The sequence below is a fragment of the Canis aureus genome, chromosome X, assembly GCF_053574225.1.
Source record: "Canis aureus isolate CA01 chromosome X, VMU_Caureus_v.1.0, whole genome shotgun sequence".
In the NCBI taxonomy this organism is placed as follows: Eukaryota; Metazoa; Chordata; class Mammalia; order Carnivora; family Canidae; genus Canis; species Canis aureus.
Window position 1 is genome coordinate 22,032,889 of NC_135649.1, and position 24,786 is coordinate 22,057,674.

The window sequence follows — 24,786 nt, forward strand, 5'->3', positions numbered from 1 at the left end:
AAAGGCATTCAAATTGGCAAAGAAGAAGTCAAACTCTCCCTCTTCGCCGATGACATGATACTCTACATAGAAAACCCAAAAGTCTCCACCCCAAGATTGCTAGAACTCATACAGCAATTCGGTAGCGTGGCAGGATACAAAATCAATGCCCAGAAATCAGTGGCATTTCTATACACTAACAATGAGACTGAAGAAAGAGAAATTAAGGAGTCAATCCCATTTACAATTGCACCCAAAAGCATAAGATACCTAGGAAAACCTAACCAAAGAGGTAAAGGATCTATACCCTCAAAACTATAGAACACTTCTGAAAGAAATTGAGGAAGACACAAAGAGATGGAAAAATATTCCATGCTCATGGATTGGCAGAATTAATATTGTGAAAATGTCAATGTTACCCAGGGCAATATACACGTTTAATGCAATCCCTATCAAAATACCATGGACTTTCTTCAGAGAGTTAGAACAAATTATTTTAAGATTTGTGTGGAATCAGAAAAGACCCCGAATAGCCAGGGGAATTTTCAAAAAGAAAACCATATCTAGGGGCATCACAATGCCAGATTTCAGGTTGTACTACAAAGCTGTGGTCATCAAGACAGTGTGGTACTGGCACAAAAACAGACACATAGATCAGTGGAACAGAATAGAGAATCCAGAAGTGGACCCTGAACTTTATGGTCAACTAATATTCGATAAAGGAGGAAAGACTATCCATTGGAAGAAAGACAGTCTCTTCAATAAATGGTGCTGGGAAAATTGGACAGCCACATGCAGAAGAATGAAACTAGACCACTCTCTTTCACCATACACAAAGATAAACTCAAAATGGATGAAAGATCTAAATGTGAGACAAGATTCCATCAAAATCCTAGAGAAGAACACAGGCAACACCCTTTTTGAACTCGGCCATAGTAACTTCTTGCAAGATACATCCACGAAGGCAAAAGAAACAAAAGCAAAAATGAACTATTGGGACTCCAGTTCTTTTCCAATTCTCTTTTAAATCTTCTTCATTTATGTTTCTGCTCCAACCTCTATCAAAATGCCCCTTGTTTAAGAACTCTAGTGACTTTATAATACTGAATCCAGTAGTCAATTCTCAATTCTCTTCCTAATTTACCTAATAGCCATGTATGGGGATCCCTGGGTGGCGCAGCGGTTTGGCGCCTGCCTTTGGCCCAGGGCGCGATCCTGGAGACCTGGGATCGAGTCCCACATCAGGCTCCCGGTGCATGGAGCCTGCTTCTCCCTCTGCCTGTGTCTCTGCCTCTCTCTCTCTCTCTCTGTGACTATCATAAATAAAAAAAAAATTAAAAAAAAAGAAAAGCATAGTGTAAAGTAAAATACAGGCATAAATAAAATTAAAAAAAAATAATAGCCATGTATGACACAGTTGATTACTCCTTACTCATTGGTATGCTTTTTTTACTTGGCTTTCAGGATACCACACTACTGGTTTTCCTCCTACTTCAGCTGATAGATCTTTTGCATAGAGAGGTTGCATTTTGAGTCTACTATCCAGTTAACAGTAAATGTGGAATAAATGGTGGAATATCACCTGCTATCTGTGTATGGGGACGTGGGATCACTGAGGAGCCAGAAAAAAACAATTTTTTCATTTTCCTATTTCAGAATAGGCCAACCTCCTTTTGGTTCCTACAGCTGGCTTCTATAGAGAAAATTGGAGAAAGTGGGTAAATTGAGAATTAATGAAGGTTCACCAGTCTTCTGATTGTTTCCAATCAGTTGGAATTACATTAAAATATACCTGACCCCTGCTGATTGTCTAGGGGACCTTCAGGCTTGGGCTGTCAAATAAAATCAACTCTAAGACTTTGCAGTACGTAAATTCTGGCAAACCAGTGGAGTGATCGGTGACGCTTCTTGGAAGAGCAAGATACATGCAAGTGGTTTTAGGTCCTCCATGCTGCCCCCTGCCTCAATTCTCAAAGATCAACAGTGACTCGAATCTTAATGCTGATTGCCCCAACAGAGCTCTCCAGAGTAGGTGCTTAGTTGTAATTAGAGTTGCTAGAAGCTCCTCCTTTTCCATTACCAGAGATTAAAATTCTTTATACTCTCAGTTATCTTGAGTCATGTTACATGAAGTTTTCTTCTTCTTTATCCAGATTGGTGATTGGGGTGTTAGAAGAATTTGGCACATTACCTGATTAATAGGTGGATTTTGAATTTGCTCTCATATGGAGTTATCATTGCTGTGCCCAGATCACTGTATTTCAGTGAGATTAGAAAATCAGGCCCAGACAACAAAGTGCTTTGAGCTGTTAATTAAAGAACAAGTACTAAGGAAGACAGTACAGCCCATTGCCTTATTGAGTGGCATATACCTATCTCAGCAAATGCTATCAAAGAGGCTTTCTCCATTTACCCAAGGAAAATAAATAAATCCCCAGCATTCTTGACACTACTCTTAGTGGCTTTTATGCTTTCTTACTTAGCAGTTACCACAGAATAATCACAGCATCTGAATAAAGTGATGACTTCATCACAGAAATTTTAAATTCTGCAAATGTTGGTGTTATATGTTAACTGTGGTGGTAACCAGACATTCTTTAGAGTCTCTCAATAGACCAAAAGGTAGACCTAACTAAGCAAACTTAAATAATATAAAAAGGTAATCATTTGCTTCACAAAAAGTTTCTTTACCATCAAATTCCTTAAATAGCAAACTTCAGAAGGATTCTAAACAGGATTTTCTGCTAAAGCCCTTGTTTTGAAAACATGGCTCTAACTGTATGGATACTCTTGAAAATTCTTTACCTATATAGTCAGTGGCTGGGTTGTATTCCATGGTCAAAACCATATGTGTCTTCCTAGCTGTAGATTCCTCTACTGAGAAGAGTGACTCCTTCCCAAACCAAACCTTATCTGAAGATCTGGATAAAGCAAGGAGCTAGTAGTTTAAAAGTCCAGGCCTTAAGCTACCACTCTACCGCAGACTTGTGGTAGGGTTTAGAAAACCTCAGATTGGTAATTAGGAAACCCGGGTTCTATAAGAGTAAATACTAATAAACACTACAATAACTGCTATCTGTTGGGAACCTATTAAGTGTTAGGCATTGTACCACTTACAATATAGACAGATTATTGATTACCCTACAAAAATCCTTGTAAGGTAGAAGACAGTATCCTTATTTTACAGATGAAAGAATGAGGTTCTCAGAGGTTATGTAATTTTCATAAGATCCTACAGACTATTATTAAGATTTAAATCTAGGTTTACCTGCTCCAGGTTCATGTTCCTTCTCTTTCTAATTGAGTGACCTTGAATGAGTCACTCAACCTCACTCAGCTAAGGTTTTTGTCTATAACATGAGAAGTTTAGAGCAAGTCAGTGGTTTTCAATCCTAGCTACCATTAGTTGCCTGAGGAGCTTTAAAAAAATACTGCACAGGCTGTACCCCAGACTAATTAAATCACTCATTGGAGTGGACCCAGGAATTTTTTGTTTGTTTGACTCCCAAGTTGATTCTAATGTGCTGTCAGAGTTGAGAATCACTGGAAGTGTGATAATAGAATCCTTCCATTTCTTAAAACTCAGAAGCAGAAGTCTCAAGAGATTCTGGACCTCATTTTTCCCCTTTCTGGCTAAAATCAAATAACTCCAGTGCCCATGACTAAGATATTTCAGATTCCTGCTCACTGGGTAATCTTCCTTTTCCTTTTAAACTTCTCCTGTAGAACAAAGGACCAATACAGTGAGTTCTTAAAATGACATAAATTTTTAAACAACAAACTTTATAAGTTCCCTAAATTCCTTTACCCCTTTTATTGACTAAATGGAGGAAAAGAGAGCAACACGAGAACCTGATTATTCTGAGCCACACTGATAAGACAGACGGTGGTAGCAGAATGAGGAAGCTAGAAATTCTCATACCCAAAGAAGCTCCCAAATCATCTGCTTGCCAACTTAGATAAGTGTCAAGTGGAGACCTTGGCCTGATCTACAAGTGAAACTCATTTATTTTTGCATGGGAGCTGTAATCACTAGTTGTTGAGCTCTCCAAATCTTGAGCTGGGAGAATTATTGTAAAGAGCTGAATGGAAGGACTGGATTACACAAAATAAATCCTTGCAGAAAAAAAAACAACACTAAAAAAAAAACAAAACAAAACAAACAAACAAAAAAAAAAAAACCTTGAACATCATACTTTGTTTTGTTGGGGTATGAACTTTAGAATTTTGCTTGGGAAATGCTTGAATACATATAAATAGCAAGAAGGAGCTGGCAGATATAGCAGGCTTTATGTATAACATGAGTAAGTAGAAAGCATATTTTTAGCAGAGGGAGAATCATCTCATTAAGTAGGTTTTTAATGATTCTCTATAGCCAAATTTATCTCACTTCAGTTAATGATTTCGTAGCTGAGCTTACTTTCTCTGCTTTCTTTCAACATTCCCTCTAAATGCTTCACAATTGGCTCTGTACCTCACCTCTCCAGCCAGAAATTTGAGGAAGAGGTCACTGGTATCAAAAGACAAAAAAAAAAAAAAAAATAGAAAGGGTGGTTTACAGTCTGGCTGACTTTGTCACCCAAATCATTCTGGTACTCATAAATATTTTTGTAAATGTTTACCCCATCATTGTCAAATTAATTCTGAAACAGTTCTTTCAGTAAGCATGAACAGAGAGAATTTAGTAACTATAAATGGAATTAAACAACCTTTCTCTCAGGGACCTTGGTTCTGAGAATTCCAGAAAGTAAGAATTTAAAGTGAGGGGATTTCCCCTCAACCATCTTCTTAGCAAAAATGACTGAAAAATGGGCATATCTGAGTTGTCACAACAAAAGTAAAGAACAGAATTAAAGAACTCTGGATGGGACAGACAGATAGGTCTGAGTCTTTGTCATTTAGACATCATGGTCACCAAACCATTGAATAAAATGATTTCCATGTGCTGTGGAGCAGAGATGAGAGCCTTAGAGGCCACATGTTTCTGGCACTCTTGGGCCAAATTTTGACGGGGACCGTAGGCTATCTCTGGGACATGTTAGATTTCTAAGAGATCTATCCCAAACAAACATCTTAATTTCAAATGCTTTTTGCAATCCACTCAGATCTTCCACCTCCTGCAACTCGAGAACGACCACCAGGGTGCAAAACAGTATTTGTGGGTGGCCTGCCTGAAAATGGGACAGAGCAGATCATCGTGGAAGTGTTCGAACAGTGTGGAGAGATCATTGCTATTCGGAAGAGCAAAAAGAACTTTTGTCACATTCGCTTTGCTGAGGAATACATGGTGGACAAAGCCCTTTATCTTTCTGGTAGGTGTTTAGTCATGAGTGATGTGCCCACCAGGCATAATACAGAGATTGGGGATCAGGGCATTTGCATCTGTGGCAAGTTTGGGCTTCATGGTATATTCCTTCTTGCCTTCAGAGATGGAAAATGAATGTTCCACCCAACTTCTTACTTTAAAGTTCTTTGGTAGTTCTCAGTTGTCCAAAACTGCTTACTCATCACATCTAAGGGCCTTGATTATCTGTCTTACCTCAAAGCACTATCTCCCAGTTCTTCTTCCCTCACATACCATGTCCTATCCTCCCCAAGGTAATTCTAGTTCTCAGAATGTGCCATGGTGCTATATGCTTTCTCCTCTGGCTACAATTACCTTTTCCATCTCACCTGCCATATATACATCTGCACACCCCAAAGCTCCAGCTCAAGCATAACATCTTCTGGAAAGCTTTTTCTGACTTCTCTCCCCACTGTGCCCCAGGCTGGTCTGGGCACCCCTTCCTCAGTACTTCCACAGTACTCAATGTTTTCTCCTAGCATGACACCTATAGCACCATGCTAAAACTGTCTCTTTATACATTGGTCTCCCTGACCAGAGTATGAACCTCTTAAATGAAAGGACTGTGTCTTATTTAACTTTGAATCCCCAGTATCTAGGAGGAGGGGAGGTCAGTTAGATTCTTCTTGCAATAGGCCAGGGAAAATGTAATGAGGGTTTGAATAAGTAGGCTGGTAACATAGAGAAGGAGAGGAGGAAGCAGCTGTAGAAAATTCTTTTTATTAAGTTTTTTAAATTTTAATTCCAGTTAACATATAGTGTTCTATTAGTTTCAGGTTTACAGTATAGTAATTCAACACTTTCATACATCACTCAGTGCTCATCCTGACACATGCCCTACTTAATCCCCATCACCTATTTCCTCCATCCCCCCACCCACCTCCCCTCTGGTCACTATTAGATTGTTCTCTATTGTTAAGAGTCTGTTTCTTGGTTTGTCTCTCTCTTTTTTCTCCTTTGCTCATTTGTTTCTTAAATTCCACATATGAGTGAAATCATATGGTATTTGTCTTTCTCTGAATTACTTCATTTAGCCTAATACTCTGTAGCCCAATCCATGTCATTGCAAACAGCAGGATTTCATTCTTTTTATGGCTGAATAATATTCCATTGTATATATTCCATTCCATATATATACTACCTCTACTTTATCCATTCGTCTATCAATGGACACTTGGGCTGCTTCCATAATTTAGCTATTGAGATGTAGAATATTCTTATTACATTTGCTAACTGCTATAAAATGTATTGAAGATTTGACAGCACTTAGGAATAATAATAGAGCATTCTACAATAGACTATTTTAATAAGAACTTAAAAGTCTTGAAAAACTCTGAACAGTTGTATATAAAAGATGACATGCTGCTCAGGAGATATCCATCTAAACATCACTGAAATCGGTTTTCTGGCAACAACCACCTCCTGGAAACATTCTCAAGGCTTCCAGAGGAAAGGGGATTGCAATCAGTGATGTGAAAATAACTAAATTTTGTCCTTTAAATTTGAACCTGCTCCCTGAAAGCTCATAAGTGCTAGAAATCTGAATTAGATGGCTGTTCTCCCACATGTTAAAAAAAAGAGGTTAACACAAACAAAAATCTCTTAGAAAAGGGGCTGGGAATGTAGAAATACCATTTTTTCTATTGGCGTTTGAGTATCTTAGGGAGCTGGCATTGTGCACGGTATACCAATCTCATAGCATCACAATATCTGTCATGTGTTTATACTATGCTTTCATTTCATGTCATCCTCTTATTTGATCCTCTCCATGATTCTAGGAGAATAGGCAAGGTAATCATTAATAGCCATTTTTCTCATGGCTCAGATGGTCAAATAAGATGACTGGGTGTGAGAGTGCATTGTAAACTGTAAAGATCCCTAGCAAAATGTGCTTATGAAATTTATTCTTCCTCTTTCTAAGAAGAATGTGGGGGCAGCCCGGGTGGCTCAGCGGTTTAGCGCTGCCTTCAGCCTAGGACGTGATCCTGAAGACCTGGGATCGAGTCCCGTGTCGGGCTCCCTGCATGGAGCCTGCTTCTCCTTCTGCCTGTGTCTCTGCCTCTCTCTCTCTCTCATGAATAAATAAATAAAATCTTTAAAAAAATAAAAGGAATGTGTAGCAGTTTTAGTGGTAAGGGGTATTATTCTTTATAACAGCTTTGTTGAAGTGTAATAATTGACAATTAACTTCACATATTTCTAAAATAATGTTTGGTTTTATTGACACACATATAGCTGTGAAACCATCACTACAGTTAAAATAATGGACATGTCCACCTCCCCCAAAAGCTTCCTTCATACTCCTTTTGTGAATCCTTTCTCCTACCCCTCCCTTCTCTCCCCAGACCACCACTGCTCCATTGTCTGTCAGATTAGTGTGCATTTTCTAGAGTCTCATATAAATGGAATCATACATTTTGTATGTTCTTCCTTCCTTGGTATGGATTCACATTTCCGTTTGGTATCATTTTCCCTGTGCTTAAATTTCCTTTAACAATTTTTATAATGCAAGTCTGCTCCTGATTAATTCTTTCAGCATTTGTATGTATCAAAAAATAGTTTATTGCACCTTTCTTTTTGAAAGATGTGTTCTCTGGATGTAAAATTATAGGTGAGCAGGGTTTTTTTTCCTCTGAGATGTTACTTCATTATCTTCTTACTTGTATTGTCTCCAAAGAAATATGTTATCTTTTTGTCTCTCTGCACATAATGTTTCTTAAGTCTATGGCAGCTTTTAAGATGTCCTTTTTATTACTGGTACTGAGAACTTTGATTATTATGTGCTTGGTGTAATGTCCTTCATGTTCCTTGTGCTTAACTTTCATTGAAATTCTTAGATCTCTGAGTTTTCATTAAATTTGGACATTTTTATGCCCTTATTTCTTCAAATATTTTTTCTATTCCCTCCCCTCTCTCCAGTCATGGCCCCAGTTAGACTGTAGAAGGCCCCTTGAAGTTGTCCCACAGCTCACTGTTACTCTTTTCATTTTCTTTCAGTCCTTTTCCTCCATATTTCATTTTGAATAGCTTATATTGCTGTGTTTTCAAGTTCATTAACCTTTTCTTCTGCAGTGTCTAATTTGCCTTGGTCCTATTCAGTGAATTTTTTTCACCTCAGATATACTTTAAATCTCTAGAAATTTGGTTTTGGTTCTTTTTTATGTCTTTTTTGTTACACGTTAATATAGTAACATTTTCTCTAATTTCTTAAGCATATGAATTCAATTATAGTAATTGTTTTCCTGTCTTTGTATATTAATTATATTCTCTATCACTTTGGGTCTATTTAGATTGGCTGATTTTTTAAATCTTATGATTTTCCTGCTTCTTTGAATATTAGGTAATTTTTTTATTGGATACCAAACATTGTGAACTTTACCATGTTGGGTACCAGATATTTTCCATTCCTGTAAATATCTTTGAACTTTGTTCTGGGATGCAGTTAAGTAATTTTTTATCCTTTTAGGTCTTGTTTTTTAAGCTTGGTTCAGCAGAACCAGGGCAGGATTTAGTCTAGGGCTCATTTTTCTCCACTAAGGCAACACTCTGTGAAATATTCTTTTTTTTCTGCCCTGGCTGTGGGGAAAGGAACTATTCCCAGTCCTTTGTGAGCTCCAGAGAGTGTTACACACACAGATCTCTGAAGTTCTTTCTCTGTATAACTTTCTTCTTTCCAGGTTCTGCCATATAAACTCTATCTGCCATAGATAGACTCCCTGGATTCCTAGTTCAGTCTCACCATGGATTGACTGAGTTCCCCTCCCTGTGCTGAGGCCTAGAAACTCTCTCTATGTAATAAACTGGAGAAATCATAGGGATCACTTCATTTGCTCCATGTTTCTCAGTGATCTCTGTCTTCATCGCCCAATGTCCAAGGTTTTAAAAACCATTTTTTCATATATATTGTCCATATTTTTAGTTAAGGCAGGAGTTCTGCAAGCTTATGCTGAGAATGAAGGGAAATAAACGTATGTGGAAGCAGCTAGCTAAGCTTCTGAAACTTAAAAAAATCAATAAAACATTAATGTTTTTTGTTTTTGTTAAGAAATTTAACTTGGCCAGTACAGCTGGCACAAAAAGTAGAGGTATAGACTTGAATCCTGGTTTTCTAAATCCTGGTCTTATACCACTATATTACCAGCACATGCCTCTTTTTTGAAGGATCCCAAATTATTTATCACTTGGTTTACAGACCACTCCCCATTATATCCATTTTTTCCCAGTAAAACAGGTGATTCAAGGTTGTCAAATACATCAAAGAAGCAGTTTTGGGGACCAGAATGCCAAGCTGATCCATTTAAATTTTATCAAAATTCTACGTGGTGATATGACTGACACTCCTGAAGTTATCCGAAGATATCACAGTCTGAGGCTACCTTTCCCATTCTTTCCAACCCATGGTGCCATATAAGACTCATTCTTAATACCATTACCCATAGAGCCTCCCTCTACCAGAGATAGGGTGGCAGATAGAGGAATAGAATTCCTAAGAACAAGATTTACCTAACCCATGGAATAGTAAACTGTTTTCAGAAATGAAACTATACTCCAAGTCTTTTGATGGTTCACCTTGGTAGTAGTAGGGAGAGAATTCAAGGTTATGTGGTCACTTGCACCTGCCGCAACCACATCTGAAGCACTGAACTTGGAAAAGAGTTCATTGAGCTACACCTGTACTCCTCTCTCTCCCTCTTGGTGCACTCAGGTTATCGCATTCGCCTGGGATCTAGCACTGACAAGAAGGACACAGGCCGGCTCCACGTTGATTTTGCACAGGCTCGAGATGACCTGTATGAGTGGGAATGCAAACAGCGTATGCTTGCAAGGGAGGAGCGCCACCGTAGAAGGATGGAAGAAGAAAGATTGCGCCCACCATCCCCACCACCAGTGGTTCACTATTCAGATCATGAATGCAGCATTGTTGCTGAAAAACTAAAAGGTACATAAAGCACTTAAGCTTTGTTTTTTTTTTTTTTAGGCTTTGTGATTAAAAGAACTCTTTGGGAAAATTTAATAGATATATTGGTGTTGTTGGCATTTAATAATTTGAATTTCCCGCTCACGGATCCTAAGCATTTCTTGTGTTGGAGTTTTGCAGATTAGAGAGGTATACCAAGTAACTGAAGAAGCAAAAAAAACTTGTCCCTCACTCCAGTGTCTCTGTTCCTTCACTGCCTCAAGAGATGGTGTTTTTCTCTATATACATAAGAGGATGAGATGCTTTTTTCCCACTTTTCTACATCAGAGAATTTTAGCTATGATTCATTACTTAGGACCTGTCAGCATCCGATTTCATTGTGGATAACAAGTTAGTTTTGAATTCTAAATCAGAATGATAGAAGTTGATGTGACCCTGGAAAACTCTGGTAAAAAAAAAAAAAAAAAAAAAAAACTCCCTTTCCACAGATGAGAAAATGCGAGCCCAGAGAGTGATCACTGTGTCTATTCTTAGATTACTCAAAGACTTAGCTGCAACCAACCAAAAGAGGACTTCTTTAAATACTTAAAATGGCCAAACTTATTTCACCTAGTGACTATGGAGACTTTGAGACATTGCTAATGCTCCCTTTTGTTTGTGTTTCTGTTGCCCCTGCTTGACTCTCAGAGCCATTACTCTAATTTAATATTAATTGCCCTGCCTGGGCTCCTGCATTAGGTGCTCCAATCCAGTCTTTTTCATTCTCCAAGTATGGTTGATTTTATTGGATGAATGCTGCTGTCCTATTGATCTTATTGATGATACCAACCCAGATCTAATGGTATGAATTTTCCCTGATTCTTGTGCTCTAGACTCAGCAAGATGCTGCTAATTCCGCTTTCCAAATAGGTCTCATTCACCAAACTTGTGTGTAACATATAGCCTGAGAGATTCATTCACACATTTAAGAAATCCTTCATTTGGATTGATTTTGCCTTCCTTTAAGAGAAGAGAAACACAGAGTAGAGACATAGAAATAATGGTACATTTTGAAAAGCTAGAAGGGTGGAAAGCATTGGTAAAACATCATATTCATAGGACACCAAACAAGCTGGTTTGAATTTTTTTAAAGATGAATGTGTTGGTTATGTGGACCTGATGCAAAAAAATGAGCTGCAAACATAAAGATTGTATGCAAGTAGTGGAAGAAAAAGCTGCTATAAAGGGGAGGTTTACCTGTCATTACATGTTTGCACTGAAAAATGACAAGAGGCAAGAAGTTCAAATCACAGTGACAGACAGTTCCAGGGATATAAGGGTTTCTGGCTAGACAGGGATGTGGAGCTCTAGAAGGGGCCTTTAGTTGGATGCTAATGGATTCTCTTTCTCAGGAGCCTTTAACAGCAGAATTTATAAGTACCTATCTCAGGAAGCTGAACCAGAAGCTTTGGATAAGCTGTGCTACTACTATTTTAACATCAGAAAACAACTCCTAACTAGCTGCAGAAATCTACTTGGAGGGTTCCTCAGGCAAGAGAAGCAGGATGTGGAGAAATGTAGAAATAGAATTAATTACATCAAAATAGATTGTGACTGGGACTGAGTGAAAAACCTGGGGCTGTGGACTGAATGCAGGAATGAGGCTATAAAAGGTCAAAAATGTAAGTGTTTATACCTGAATAACTAACTCTTTCTTAAGGCTCCCTCCAACACTATAATTTCATGGTTCCAGGATAAAGTTACTATCAAATTCAAGTTAAACTCAAGACTCAAATTTACTTTTCCTTATTAAAAAAATAGGACTGTAGGATTCTGAAGTTCTCTCATTGCTAATTCATACAGTATATACATGCACACACACACACAATCAGGGAGGTTAAGAAATTTCCAATATGTGAAAACTCTAATCAGTAAACTTCTACTCTAATCAGTAAACTATCAGTAGAGAAAACTTTTTTTTAAAAAAAAAAAGGAAGAAGAAATAATTCTCCTTCTGAAAATTCTTCAGAAAATACAACCAATCTGACTACTTTTTGGGTCTTTCATCCTTTCAGCTTGCCAGCATGTGCTCTTATGTGCTCATGTGCGCACACATGGCTCCTCATCCTCTGCAGTTCATTTATTTTTTATATAAATTTATTTTTTATTGGTGTTCAATTTGCCAACATATAGAATAACACCCAGTGCTCATCCTATCAAGTGCCCCCCTCAGTGCCTGTCACCCAGTCACCCCCACTCCCCACCCACCTCCCCTTCCACCCCCCGCCAGTTCATTTCCCAGAGTTAGGAGTCTCTCATGTTCTGTCTCCCTTTCTGATATTTCCCACTCATTTTTTTCTCCTTTCCCCTTTATTCCCTTTCACTATTTTTTATGAATTTATTTTTTATTGGTATTCAATTTGCCAACATAAACACCCAGTGCTCATCCCATCAAGTGCCCCCCTCAGTGCCCGTCACCCAGTCACCCCCACCCCCCGCCCACCTCCCCTTCCACCACCCCCAGTTCGTTTCCCACAGTTAGTAGTCTCTCATGTTCTGTCTCCCTTTCTGATATTTCCCACTCATTTTTTCTCCTTTCCCCTTTATTCCCTTTCACTACTTTTTATATTCCCCAAATGGATGAGACCATATAATGTTTGTCCTTCTCCGATTGACTTATTTCACTCAGCATAATACCCTCCAGTTCCATCCACGTTGAAGCAAATGGTTGGTATTTGTCATTTCTAATGGCTGAGTAATATTCCATTGTATACATAAACCACATCTTCTTTATCCATTCATCTTTCGATGGACACCGAGGCTCCTTCCACAGTTTGGCTATTATGGACATTGCTGCTATAAACATCGGGGTGCAGGTGTCCCAGCATTTCATTGCATCTGTATCTTTGGGGTAAATCCCCAGCAGTGCAATTGCTGGGTCGTAGGGCAGATCTATTTTTAACTCTTTGAGGAACCGCCACACAGTTTTCCAGAGTGCCTGCACCAGTTCACATTCCCACCAACAATGCAGGAGGGTTCCCCTTTCTCCACATCCTCTCCAACATTTGTGGTTTCCTGCCTTGTTAATTTTCCCCATTCTCACTGGTGTGAGGTGGTATCTCATTGTGGTTTTGATTTGTATTTCCCTGATGGCAAGCTCTGCAGTTCATTTAACAAGCACTTTCAATGAGCCATGGCGGCCTCCTTACCAGCATGTTGGGTAGATAGAGACATGGTTATATTTAGTGATCTGAAAAATCCTCTCTCTTCAGATGATTCCAAATTCTCAGAAGCTGTACAGACCTTGCTCACCTGGATTGAGCGAGGAGAGGTGAACCGTCGCAGTGCCAACAACTTCTACTCCATGATCCAGTCAGCCAACAGCCATGTTCGCCGCCTGGTGAACGAGAAAGCTGCCCATGAGAAAGACATGGAAGAAGCTAAGGAGAAATTTAAGCAGGCCCTGTCCGGAATTCTCATTCAATGTGAGTGGAAGTCAGAGTTCTGTGGAAGGGTGAGAGAGCCCTTCACTTAGGTGCCACATTCTCTGAATGAGAGCCAGGCCTACAAAGAGCCATCCTGTGGCATGGGGCAAGGATCCCTTCTTTGCCCTGTGCTCTCCTTATATTGTCAAATGCCTGAGCTCTGGTTTAATGGGATACATGTGGGTACCTCCTATGTTTACTTTTTTGGGTATATCTCTTTCAGCTACTTAGAAACACTGACAGCTAGGCCACAATCTTGTGCTTTTACTTTTGCTTGTTTTCAAAAGTAAGTGATAAGTACCCCCAGGCCTCAGTGGAAAGTTTGGTATTTCATTGTGAAAGTTAGAAGCAGCATCAGCATTTGTAAGCTTCTCTGCTTCAGATTTGCATCATTATCATACTATGTTTTTCAGGTACTACATGTTAGTGAAAGTATAATTATGTTTCCCAGGGTGATTGAATAGAAACCAAATTTGCTACTTCTACCTGTTGTTTTCCCTTTACTTTCTTCTACTTCTGTATTTTTTCTGGATGTTGTAGACACTGGGCGGGATGGGAAGCCACCAAAATGGCCATTTTCAAAAAGAAGTGCTACTCCAAACCTTTTCAAGGTCTCTTAAATGAGACAGATCAGAATAAAATCTCAAGTGATGTTTTTAGTTCAGCCTATTATACAACTATGTGCACACATATTTTGAGTAAGGAACTATATTCACCTTAAGAATAAGGGTATAGCTTTATTATTTGGCTTTAAACAGCTAAGGCCCACTCTTCTCATATGTTACTTCCCACACTTGACTCACATAATTAGGATTAAAGAAGAGTTCTTTCATTTTCCATTTTTATATTGAAAATATATACAGGCCTAGAATCCAGGCTGAGAAAGTACATGTTTTTAGGACCTCAAAACAAATAGTAAAAAAGAGCAGCAAGCATCATGGGACTATAAATCCTTAAATCATTCATAGTCAGGATACAATCAGGGCTGTAAAGAAAAAAAAAGAACACCTCTGGATTTTCTTACTGTGAACATCCACCCAGGAAAAGGCTCTAGTCCTACTGTTCCTTTCCCAGAGAAGTCATGTCTAAGTTTCCCTCCTCTTGAACTGGTTAGGTAAAAGCACCAGAATATTTGTATACATTTCTCTGTTTGACATCTTAAGAGACTATGAAAAATACTCTTTAGGACTGCACTTACAGTATTCTTCCACAAAACTTCTATTTCTCTGGTCAACGAGCCTATCTATGTAGACTTAAAATAGATTCCCTTCATCTTAGGTTCTGATTTGATGATTCTGGTTAAATATACCTCAGAAAAACAAAAGGGTGGATTCTGTTGAAGTGAAGCATGCAGGCTCATTTTGGAAGGCTAGTTTATGAAAGAAGCCCGTGGTCCAAAGGAGCTGGTACAGCTAGCTGCTCGCTGCCATGCTGTGCTGGGTCATTAGTACTAAATCACATTCACTACAACTCTTACCTCACCTGCCTGAATACATACAGACTTTCAGTATTAAAACTTTAGTCACCATTTAACCCCAAACCTTCTGGAGTTTCCTTTATTCTGTGTATGGATATCTCTGCCTTTGAGTTTTCTTTAAGATCATGGTTCTCCAACACATGTAACCTTTTCTGAACACAACCATAGCCTAGTGGTGTCCTGAAAAGATAAAACAAGCCTGATGCTTCCCTTATTTCTTTTCTCCTCTCTTTTGCCATCCCTGGATGATACCTCAACCTGATTCAACTGCTGATCTGATGCCACAGTTGAGCAGATAGTAGCTGTGTACCATTCTGCCTCCAAACAAAAGGCATGGGACCATTTCACAAAAGCCCAGCGTAAAAACATCAGCGTTTGGTGCAAACAAGCTGAGGTTGGTAACTTTTTACTCTGGTAGCCCCTCAGGGAGACAGTTTCTTTCTTTAAACAAGTTATTAATTTGGAGTTTAGTGAGAATTAAACAGTGCTAAGCTCCCATGATCACAACAAGGCTCTAATGAAACACTACAATGTGTTCTCTAGCCTGTCACTGTGACCAGACCATGTGCTGCCGAAAGGGTAATAAATGTGCACGTGTTGTCTTGAATGCATTCTGCTGGATGAAAAACTTAGTAGTGAAATTGCAGCTGTGAAATTGTAAGTTTACTTCTCTAAGCTAGCTAGTCTTGGGTACAACAATAATTACTGACCCATGTGTCTAGTGTTAGTAATATTAGGGCTGTCTTACATTTATTAGAGCATCTTGACAGTTGAGGCTGGAAGCTGCCTGGTGTTACATTGGAGCATTGAAATTTCTGAGCCTCTTTTATCAAATCCACTCAGCCATCATTATAGGTGGCAGTTTTAAAGGTAACAGAGGACTCTGATTTCAAATTAAGGTTGACACACAGCTCTGTGCTTGTGCTCAGGTGACTTTTAGCATAGACTATGTCTGATGTGATTAGGCTGCTATCCTGAGTCCAAGATTAAAAACCAAGATGGGAGGTTTGTTTTTGTGGATCTGCCTTTGGAATGGCATATACTTCAAGTTCTTCTGTTCCTGTGAGCAACTTCCTTACCCAGCCCCTGACACCTTTGGTCTGTGCATGCAGCAACTTTTTCAACTTTGTTTCTGGGTCCTCTTTGCTAGTGTGGTAGCAGTCCCTTTATTTCTAGGAGTGCAGGCTGTCATATTCCTTAATGTTTAATAGCATTTGTAAGGCATTTACATCTCATAAAGCACTTTCACATTGGTTGCCTCACCTATGTGAGCCTCCCAGGAGATGTGGTATAGTGGAAAGAATGCTGAATCTGGAGTCAGAGAATCCAAATCTTAGCTCTGACACATTGCAGCCCTGTGATTTCAACCAAGTTAGTCAACCATTCTTGGTCTCTGCTCTTTCACCTATAAATTGGTGATAATAATGAAACCAATCTTGTGTGATTAAATGAGATAAGAGATGTGTAGAGTTTGAAAAAATATAAATGCTATCTAAATGGCAAATAATATTTCAGTTTACCATTCACAACTCCATAAGGGATAATAAGTAGGCATGATAGCCATGTTTTACATGTGAAGAAATTGAGATGCAGAAATGTTTACACAGCTAGTAAGTGGTCAGTTCAAGACTAGAAATTCTTTTTGGAGCACTGATATAAACAAGAGCCTCGTGCTCTTGAGTGAGTCATGTAATCTTTGTGGACCTCAACTTCCTAACCTATAAAATGAAGATAGCCATCTATTCTTTCCTTCCTTCATGAGAATACATGGCATAGTTTGTGTGGCAACAATTTGAAAACTGTGAAGAGCATTTAGAGGAAAATAAGCCAAACCATGTTCATAAACTGATAGTTTCTGAGCCATCAGTTCTGGCTCAGCAAAGGAATCTGGGAATCAGTGAGAGCTCCCTGAGGACATCAGCCCAATGGATAAGTAGAGTCATACAAAGCTAGTAATGTCTTAAATTATTTTTAAAAAGAAAATTAGGAACAAAACAGGGAGCTATTGTCTTACAGTAGCACAAAATTATTTTAGAATCCTAGGGATACCCAACTTTGTTGAGGCTCAATAAACAAAATTCCACAGTTCAATTCAAACATTAACAAAAAGTACATTCTCTGTCTGAGGCATTATGACAGGCAATGCAGGACGAGATGGTCTTTGCCCTCAGGGAGCTAGAAAGGTAAAGAAAGTGATCAAGGTGGGGGGGAGGGGAGTGGAGCTTAATATAAAAATTAAAAATATCCAAACTCCTTAGTTTGAACAGTTCAGAAAATTAAAGGTTGAGAAAAAATGCTCATTATGTCTTATAATTATAGAAAAGCAGTATTAAGTCTCTACTTTTTTTTTCAATACATGTACACATGTATCCATACTCAGGGTTGGAAGAAGCTGCCTCAACTGCCACAGCCATTGAGGAAAGCCCTGCCAGTATAATAATGTCTTTTCATAGGAGGAAGGGAGCCTCTGATTTGAGCACTGACTTGCCCAGACTACAACCCTTCTATAAATGACTTTGCAGTAAAATATTTCCATGAATATTATTTATCAAGGCTCTCTATAAGAACTATAGTTCTATCAAGCCTACCTATCTGGTGGGTATATACTTGAGTTTAATTACCTTCTCAGTAAAGATAGTCAGTAAACTGGACATTTCAATGGGCCTGTAGAGAATGAGAGCTATCCACCCTATCACCTAATATAGCAGAGCTTCCTTGGCAGAGTGATGAGGATAAAGGATATGGCTAGCATGACTTGCCAAGAGCTACATGTTTCATGATTTATTTTGTAGACTGGGGGAATGCAGAAAAATGCTTCCTGCCTGTCAGATTGGACTAAATTAAGTCCTACCCTGAATACCTCAGTCTTGATAAGTAAAACTACTGAAAGTGGAATATAGCTAATGACCTTCCTCTGACATGGCATTTCCTAAACCTTAAAAAGACCTCTTCTACTTTACATGGATACCTCTTTAAATCAGGCTTTTTTTAACCTCTGCATACTTTAACTCAATAATAGGAAACTCTGTAGCAAGCAACAACCATCCTCTTAAATTGGGGCTGTCTCTGAACATCCCACTGAGAACCAGAGTATCTCAGTGACTTAAATCAACTAGACCAGCTTTTTCTTGGCCTGTGGATGACAGCTACAACCCCTAGGTCAGAGGTTTCATCAAGATGAAGGTTTCTGATGTTGAGCCTTTTTTGCCATTTGCCTTTGAGAATAACCTAGCTGGTAATCTCCTCATGTCACAGACTACCTGCTCCTTGTCTTACTGTCATCCTACCAGCAGCCAATAGTGTCTTACTCTGATGAGAGCAGGGTTATGGAGCAAGAAGAAAAAGTCCCCACATTCAGGGAGTCAGGCATTCACCTTGGTAGCATATGCTCGGCATACTAGTTTGCTAATGGGTCTTTCATTGGTTTATGTTCCTTATTTATATGTGTGTGGGGCTCCTGCTGATACAATCAAAAAGGGTAATAAGAGAAAGCTAGTCCCTCTTTACTAAAAATTCGTGTTTATAGTGACTTTACTGACATCTCTGTGTATTGTATGAACTCTTTTTCTATAGAACTGTTTAAAACCTGCATGTTTCTCTCACCGAAAAGCTGGCCTAGATTAGAAGCTAAACCTTAGTTGATATATAGAAACTAGAGGCATAGCAGTAGGCACTAGAACAGACCCCCTTGCAACCTCCCCAGTATAAGATTTTATACCACTGGGCCAGAGGGAAAGGGACTTGATAATTGCTAGCATTCTTGTAAAAGGAGATACTGTGATTGCTAAAATAACTTTCTCTCTAGATTTCCAAGCCTACCATTCCAAACTCTGAAGAACTGTTTGCAACTAGATGTTCAAGTCATCCACATACCCTATTTTAGAACCCATGTGTACTAATACTAGCTATTAGCTTTCAGCCATCAGGACACCTACTAACACAATTTGGATCAACCTAATTTTTATTTCCATATGTATCATACAACAGGCATTAAGAACTTGTGTTTGTGCTTTGCTTCATTATACTGAATGATATCTCAGATTCAAATTTCTATGTAAGTGTAGATGCTATCTGTTCCTTTCCATTCCTTCAACTGACCCCTTCCTCACCAAGTATCCTGTTAATGTTGAAAGCCTAGGTAAGTACAGTTTTGTTACACAATTAATAAGGAACTTTGCTTTACTGATAACCATGTTCCTATCATAACACATGAGTAAGATGAATTTAAGTTCACATAACTTTTCGTGAAACTACAGAGTTAGATACTTAATGTGCAATGATCATGATTTGCTTACTTTCTGATAAATTTAAAATGTCAGCTGGTACAGAGGTGATTCTTTCTGTGCATTTTCCTCTGTCTTGAGTTTCAGTTTGATTCTGTGTAAAAGAGCTTTCTCCTCCATTGTGGAGCAGTGTGCAAATTTCTAAGCATCAGGAAAAGTTACCATAAAAACAGACTCGAAGCCATTATAATGTGTTTTTTAAAATCACTAACAGCTTGCTGTTTAAATGAAAAATATCAGAGGTCCACTGTGGGCAAGAGAATGGTATAGATGCTTTAGGAGTGCTAGCTTTCCTTTTTCAGTATAGTGTCTCTCATTGACACAGCCCAGTCAATTTCAGGTAGAGATTTACAAATGAAAACTTCTGGAAAATGTTTTGGCATGTCATTGCCACTCTTTGGGCTTCAGCACCAGATCTAGGTGTCAGGATGGGAAAGGAGGCAAATCTGGGAACCAGCCACTTCTCTTGCTGCCTGCACTTGAGTGACTCAGAGTCCTTCTCCTACCTGCACTACACCCTGGCTAGGTAGAGTGCCTTCTCCTACCTGCACTACACCCTGGCTAGGTAGAGTGCCTTCCCTGGGTAAATGCTACCTTTTAGTGCTTCACTCTGAAGGTATTTGTTAGAATTTGCTTACCAAAGTAGAGCTTTCTTGACCCAACCAGAAAGACAGAAAAAAGGTATATTGGATATCAAGTGCTTTAAAGGTAAGGCTTTCAAAGAATTAAAAACTTACTTGGGGGGAGCCCACCCGGGTGGCTCAACGGTCTAGCACCGCCTTCAGCCCAGGGTGTGATCCTGGAGACCCGGAATCGAGTCCCACATCCGGCTCCCTGCATGGAGCCTGCTTCTCCCTCTGCCTGTGTCTCTGCCTCTTTCTCTCTCTGCATCTCTCATGAATGAATATTTTTTTATTTTTTTAATATTTTTATTTATTTATTCATAGAGACAGAGAGAGAGAGAGAGAGGCAGAGACACAGGCAGAGGGAGAAGCAGGCATCATACAGCATCATACAGCAGCCTGACGTGGGACTCCATCCAGGGTCTCCAGGATCACGCCCTGGGCTGCAGGCGGCGCTAAACCGCTGCGCCACCGGGGCTGCCCATGAATGAATAAATTTTTTTAAAAAATTTTAAACTTACTTGCTTTAACTTAGACATACATTTACTAAATTTACTTTCATATGGTGCCCTTTAACCTGTGATATTCTCTTTGCCTTTATCTCCTTCATGTGGCTTTGTATGGAATATTTATAGGAGAGTAATAATACAGGGCTTAGTTTCTTTGTAGCTAAAGCGGATTCCCTGATGGTTAGAAAGCTCTAACCTCTGCCAATTTGCATGCCTATCTAAACAACAGAGAACAAGGGTCCTCTTAGTTTTTCTACCCTCATTTCATTATCTACTAAAGGAACTAGTAACTCTGGTTCCTGAAGTACTTTCAGGCATTGAGGTAAATTTTACCCATAGGTCCTTCTATTTCTGGAGATTTTTTGAAGATGTGAAAGACCTCTAGATAAGCTATATCGCTCAGTTATTGAACTTTTTGTACTTCTCAGAAGAGATTATTCTTTCTTGCCCAGCTGGAAGCAGAAAGATGTTTTGTGGGTGCTGAGCAGCTACAGGGCATGTCTTAGCTCTCAGATCTTCTTGCCCTCGGACATTTCCCTGGAAGGAACACAATTTACTCTTCTGAGAAACACAATAACTTTCCCAGAGTCCGATGACATGTTTGTGAATTGAAAGTTGGTCTCTGCTTACACCCTCTGACAGGCTACATTTTCGTTAGGTGACTAGGACAACCACAACTTTTCCTGATTCTGCAAGTTGTACAATATTTGAATTTGCCAGTGTCAAACCTCATTATAATCACCTTGCCAGAAACTGTTCTTTGATGATAACTGAAACCCAGACTCCTGAGACAGAATGAATTCTTAGAAATGAGCAATTCTTTTCTTCTCTGTGCAACAAGTTTGAATAAGACATAGCAAATCTCTCTCTTGACACAGCCCTTTAAACTTCATTTTTCTCAAGCAAGTCACTGTTTTCTTCTAAGTAATGCCCCTGCATAAGAGATGCTATGTTGGTACTTCTATTTTCTATTACTCCTATTTTTCTATTACGTCTTAACTACTGGTGATAATATTGAGTAGCTTGCATTTTCAAAACGGACTTTTATTTATCTGGCGAAAATTTATCTTGACATGGAAATTATTATTATTTTCCCCAGTAAATGGCATAAGAAAGGAAGATATTAGTTGAGATTGTGATTAAATATAGCATTAATTATTAAGAAACCCATTTGAAATATTTATAATCCCCCTAAATGGAGGCAATTTTCACCAGACAGCTTTGGATATTTCCTGTATTATGGCCCAATTGGGGCTAAGATAGGCAAGTAATTCTCAGCTCAATGCTGAGAAGTCTCTGACAGACATTAAGTGGCCTCTAAATGATTGTAAGCTGCTCCAAAATGCACAGTTTTCATGCCAACTTTTTTTAAAGTGGCTTTTCCAGTGTGATCTCCATCATTTCCAAAGTTCTTCCTGCCTTCGTGAAGATCTGTGTTTACTCTGGTAGCTCTTCCATCTAGCCTGAAGAACTTCCTTCTGCATTTCTTATAGTGCAAATTTTTGGACGACAAATTCTTGCATTTACATTTGTCTGAAAATAGATTTAATTCATTTTCATTCTTGAAAGAATTTTTCCCTGCATATAGAATTCTGAATAAACAGGTACTTTTATCTCTTCCTGTACTTTAAAGATATTGTTCCCCTGACTTCTGGCCTATATTGTTTCCAAAAGATATCAAAGTATTCAAATTGTCTCTTTGTATATAATGTGTTGTGTTTTTCTTGTTGCTTTTAAGAGTTTCTCTATTTGTCCAGTTTAACTGAGTATAACCGACATACAGTACTGTATATATTTAAGGTGTACAGCATTATGATTTGACCTACATGGACTGTGAAATGATTATCACAATGAGTTTACCTAACTAAAGAGTTAAACAGTTTCTCTTTATGTTCTGGTTTTCAGCTGACTATAGTGTTCTTAGATACACCTTTTTCACACATCTCCTGCTTGGGGTTCACTGAGCTCTTTGAATATATAAATTAATGTCTTTCATCAAATTTGAGACATCTTAAACTACTTTTTCTTCAAGTATTCTGAGTCATTTAATCTCTTCTCTCTGTGATTCCAGTTAGTTTTTCTCTGTTCTTCAGATTGGATAAATCTGTATTGTTCTCTCTTTAAGTTCTCTCTATGTAAAGTTATCTTTACATAGAGATATCTATCTCTGCTATCTCTATTGTAAAGTTAGGCTCATCCGGTAACTTTTATTTTGGAAATTATATTTTTCAGTTTTAGAATTTCCAGCTGGTTCTTTTCTAAAGTTTCTGTTTCTCTTTTCATTCATTATGAATGTATTTCCTGTCTATCATTGAAATAGTTATAATAGTTGCTTTAACTCCTTATCTGCTAACTTTCATATCTGGTTCATTTTATGTTTGATCTCTGATGATTTTCTTTTCTCTTGAAGACAGATCATCTCATCCTAGTTCTTTTTATGTCAAGTAATTTGGGACTTTGCCTGCACTTTTTGAATATTTTGCTTTTAAGGTTCTAGTTATATCCTGTTATGTTCATTCTGTTATGTTCTTCCAAAGAAGGCTGACTTTGTTTCTTTTATTTTTTTTTAAAGATTTATTTATTTATTCATGATAGACATAGAGAGAGAGAAAGAGGCAGAGACACAGGAGGAGGGAGAAGCAGGCTCCATGCACCGGGAGCCCGACGTGGGATTCGATCCCGGGTCTCCAGGATCGCGCCCTGGGCCAAAGGCAGGCGCCAAACCGCTGCGCCACCCAGGGATCCCGACTTTGTTTCTTTTAACAGTCAATTTACTTAACTGAATTTAAGCTGGAAATTTTCTCTCTTAGATGGCAGCTCAAATCTCAGTTCTTTTAGACTTAGCTGTGTTGTTTGGAATCTATCATGTGCTTCCATGGTTCAAGGGTCATGCAGAAGTTTGAGCAGATATTATACACAGAATTTGGATATATCGCTCTCTTTGGCTGTCTCCCTTCTGGGATCCCCTCCTCAATTTTCTGTGGCTTTCTCCTTTATTTATTTAGGATATAAAGATAGTGTTTTCTATTAAAAATATAGACACCCTGTGAGCTGCTAACTGTGGTCTGGTGTCAAACTAAAAGGCCCTGAAAAAAACTGAGAGACCCATATCCTTCTTCCAGATGTCAGCAACTCTTTAGGATATACTTGCTTTTGTTCATTCTCCAGTGACATCAAGTAGTTAGGAGTTTGGCTTGGTTTGATTTTGTGTTTTGTTCAGAGTATAGTTACTATCCGTAGAAGGGATAGAAGTTCTTCACTCCTGACAGCTCATTTTTGCTATAACTTCTAAACCTGCAAAAGTTAGATTAACAGTTCTGTTGAGAGGGATGCCTGGGTGGCTCAGCGGTTTGGCACCTGCCTTTGGCCCAAGGTATGATCCTGGAGACCCAGGATTGAGTCCCACATCAGGCTCCCTGCATGGAGCCTGCTTCTCTCTCTCTGATTCTCTCTCTGCCTGTGTCTCTGCCTCTTTCTCTGTATCTCTCATGAATAAATAAATAAAAATCTTTTTAAAAAAAAATAAGCAGTTCTGTTGAGTAAATCTGTAAGTGGAGAGGAAAAAGGATGGAAAGATGCAAACTCAAAGGATTTGACATGGGAAAGTGAAAATGGCAGAATCCTTCAAGGAAAGTCCAGAAATCCATGTTATAGGTAAGAGGCCTTTCATGACCAGCAGTACTTTCTAACATAGGAAGGATATGAGAATCATCAACTGCCAGAGCTTTGGATATGGAAAGAATGCCTTATGGAAGACAGAATGTACAATGTCTGCTTTGTCTTTCAAGACAGTCTCAGCCCCAATGTGCCCCTTTTCCCTTGCCTTAAGAGTACTCTGAAGTTTTATCACATGTCAAAAAACCCTGCTCCATCTTATCCTTAACTCTGTTCATTTATTCAATGTTTTCTAACCTTTCCCACCTACAAAGCATAACTTTTAACCTTAGGAAATTCGCAACATACATAATGATGAATTAATGGGAATCAGACGAGAAGAAGAAATGGAGATGTCTGATGACGAAATAGAAGAAACCACAGAAACAAAAGAAACAGAAGAATCAGGTAAAGTTAATTCTGCTTTGTTTGATTTAACTAACATGTACTTGCAGGTATGATATTTTAAAACTTCTAACATCCAGTAAGGTATGGACACAAAACCATCAGTCTGGAACCAGCTAGAAACAACTGG

The 24,786-nt window shown here is 38.7% G+C and overlaps 1 protein-coding gene across 12 annotated transcripts in view; it reads left to right on the forward strand.

The window, feature by feature from the left end:
• The window catches only part of ENOX2 (ecto-NOX disulfide-thiol exchanger 2), a 288,127-nt gene that overhangs the window by 236,831 nt on the left and 26,510 nt on the right, over positions 1-24,786 (forward strand). For all 12 annotated transcript variants that reach the window (XR_013374604.1, XM_077888078.1, XM_077888076.1 and 9 more), the window contains 5 exons: positions 5,085-5,291; positions 10,029-10,262; positions 13,493-13,705; positions 15,470-15,576; positions 24,545-24,659. Coding sequence is in view for 11 of the 12 variants with exons in the window: in XM_077888078.1 (XP_077744204.1) it covers positions 5,085-5,291; positions 10,029-10,262; positions 13,493-13,705; positions 15,470-15,576; positions 24,545-24,659 (876 nt within the window). In the remaining variant the exon portion in view is untranslated. The remainder of the gene's footprint in view (positions 1-5,084; positions 5,292-10,028; positions 10,263-13,492; positions 13,706-15,469; positions 15,577-24,544; positions 24,660-24,786) is intronic.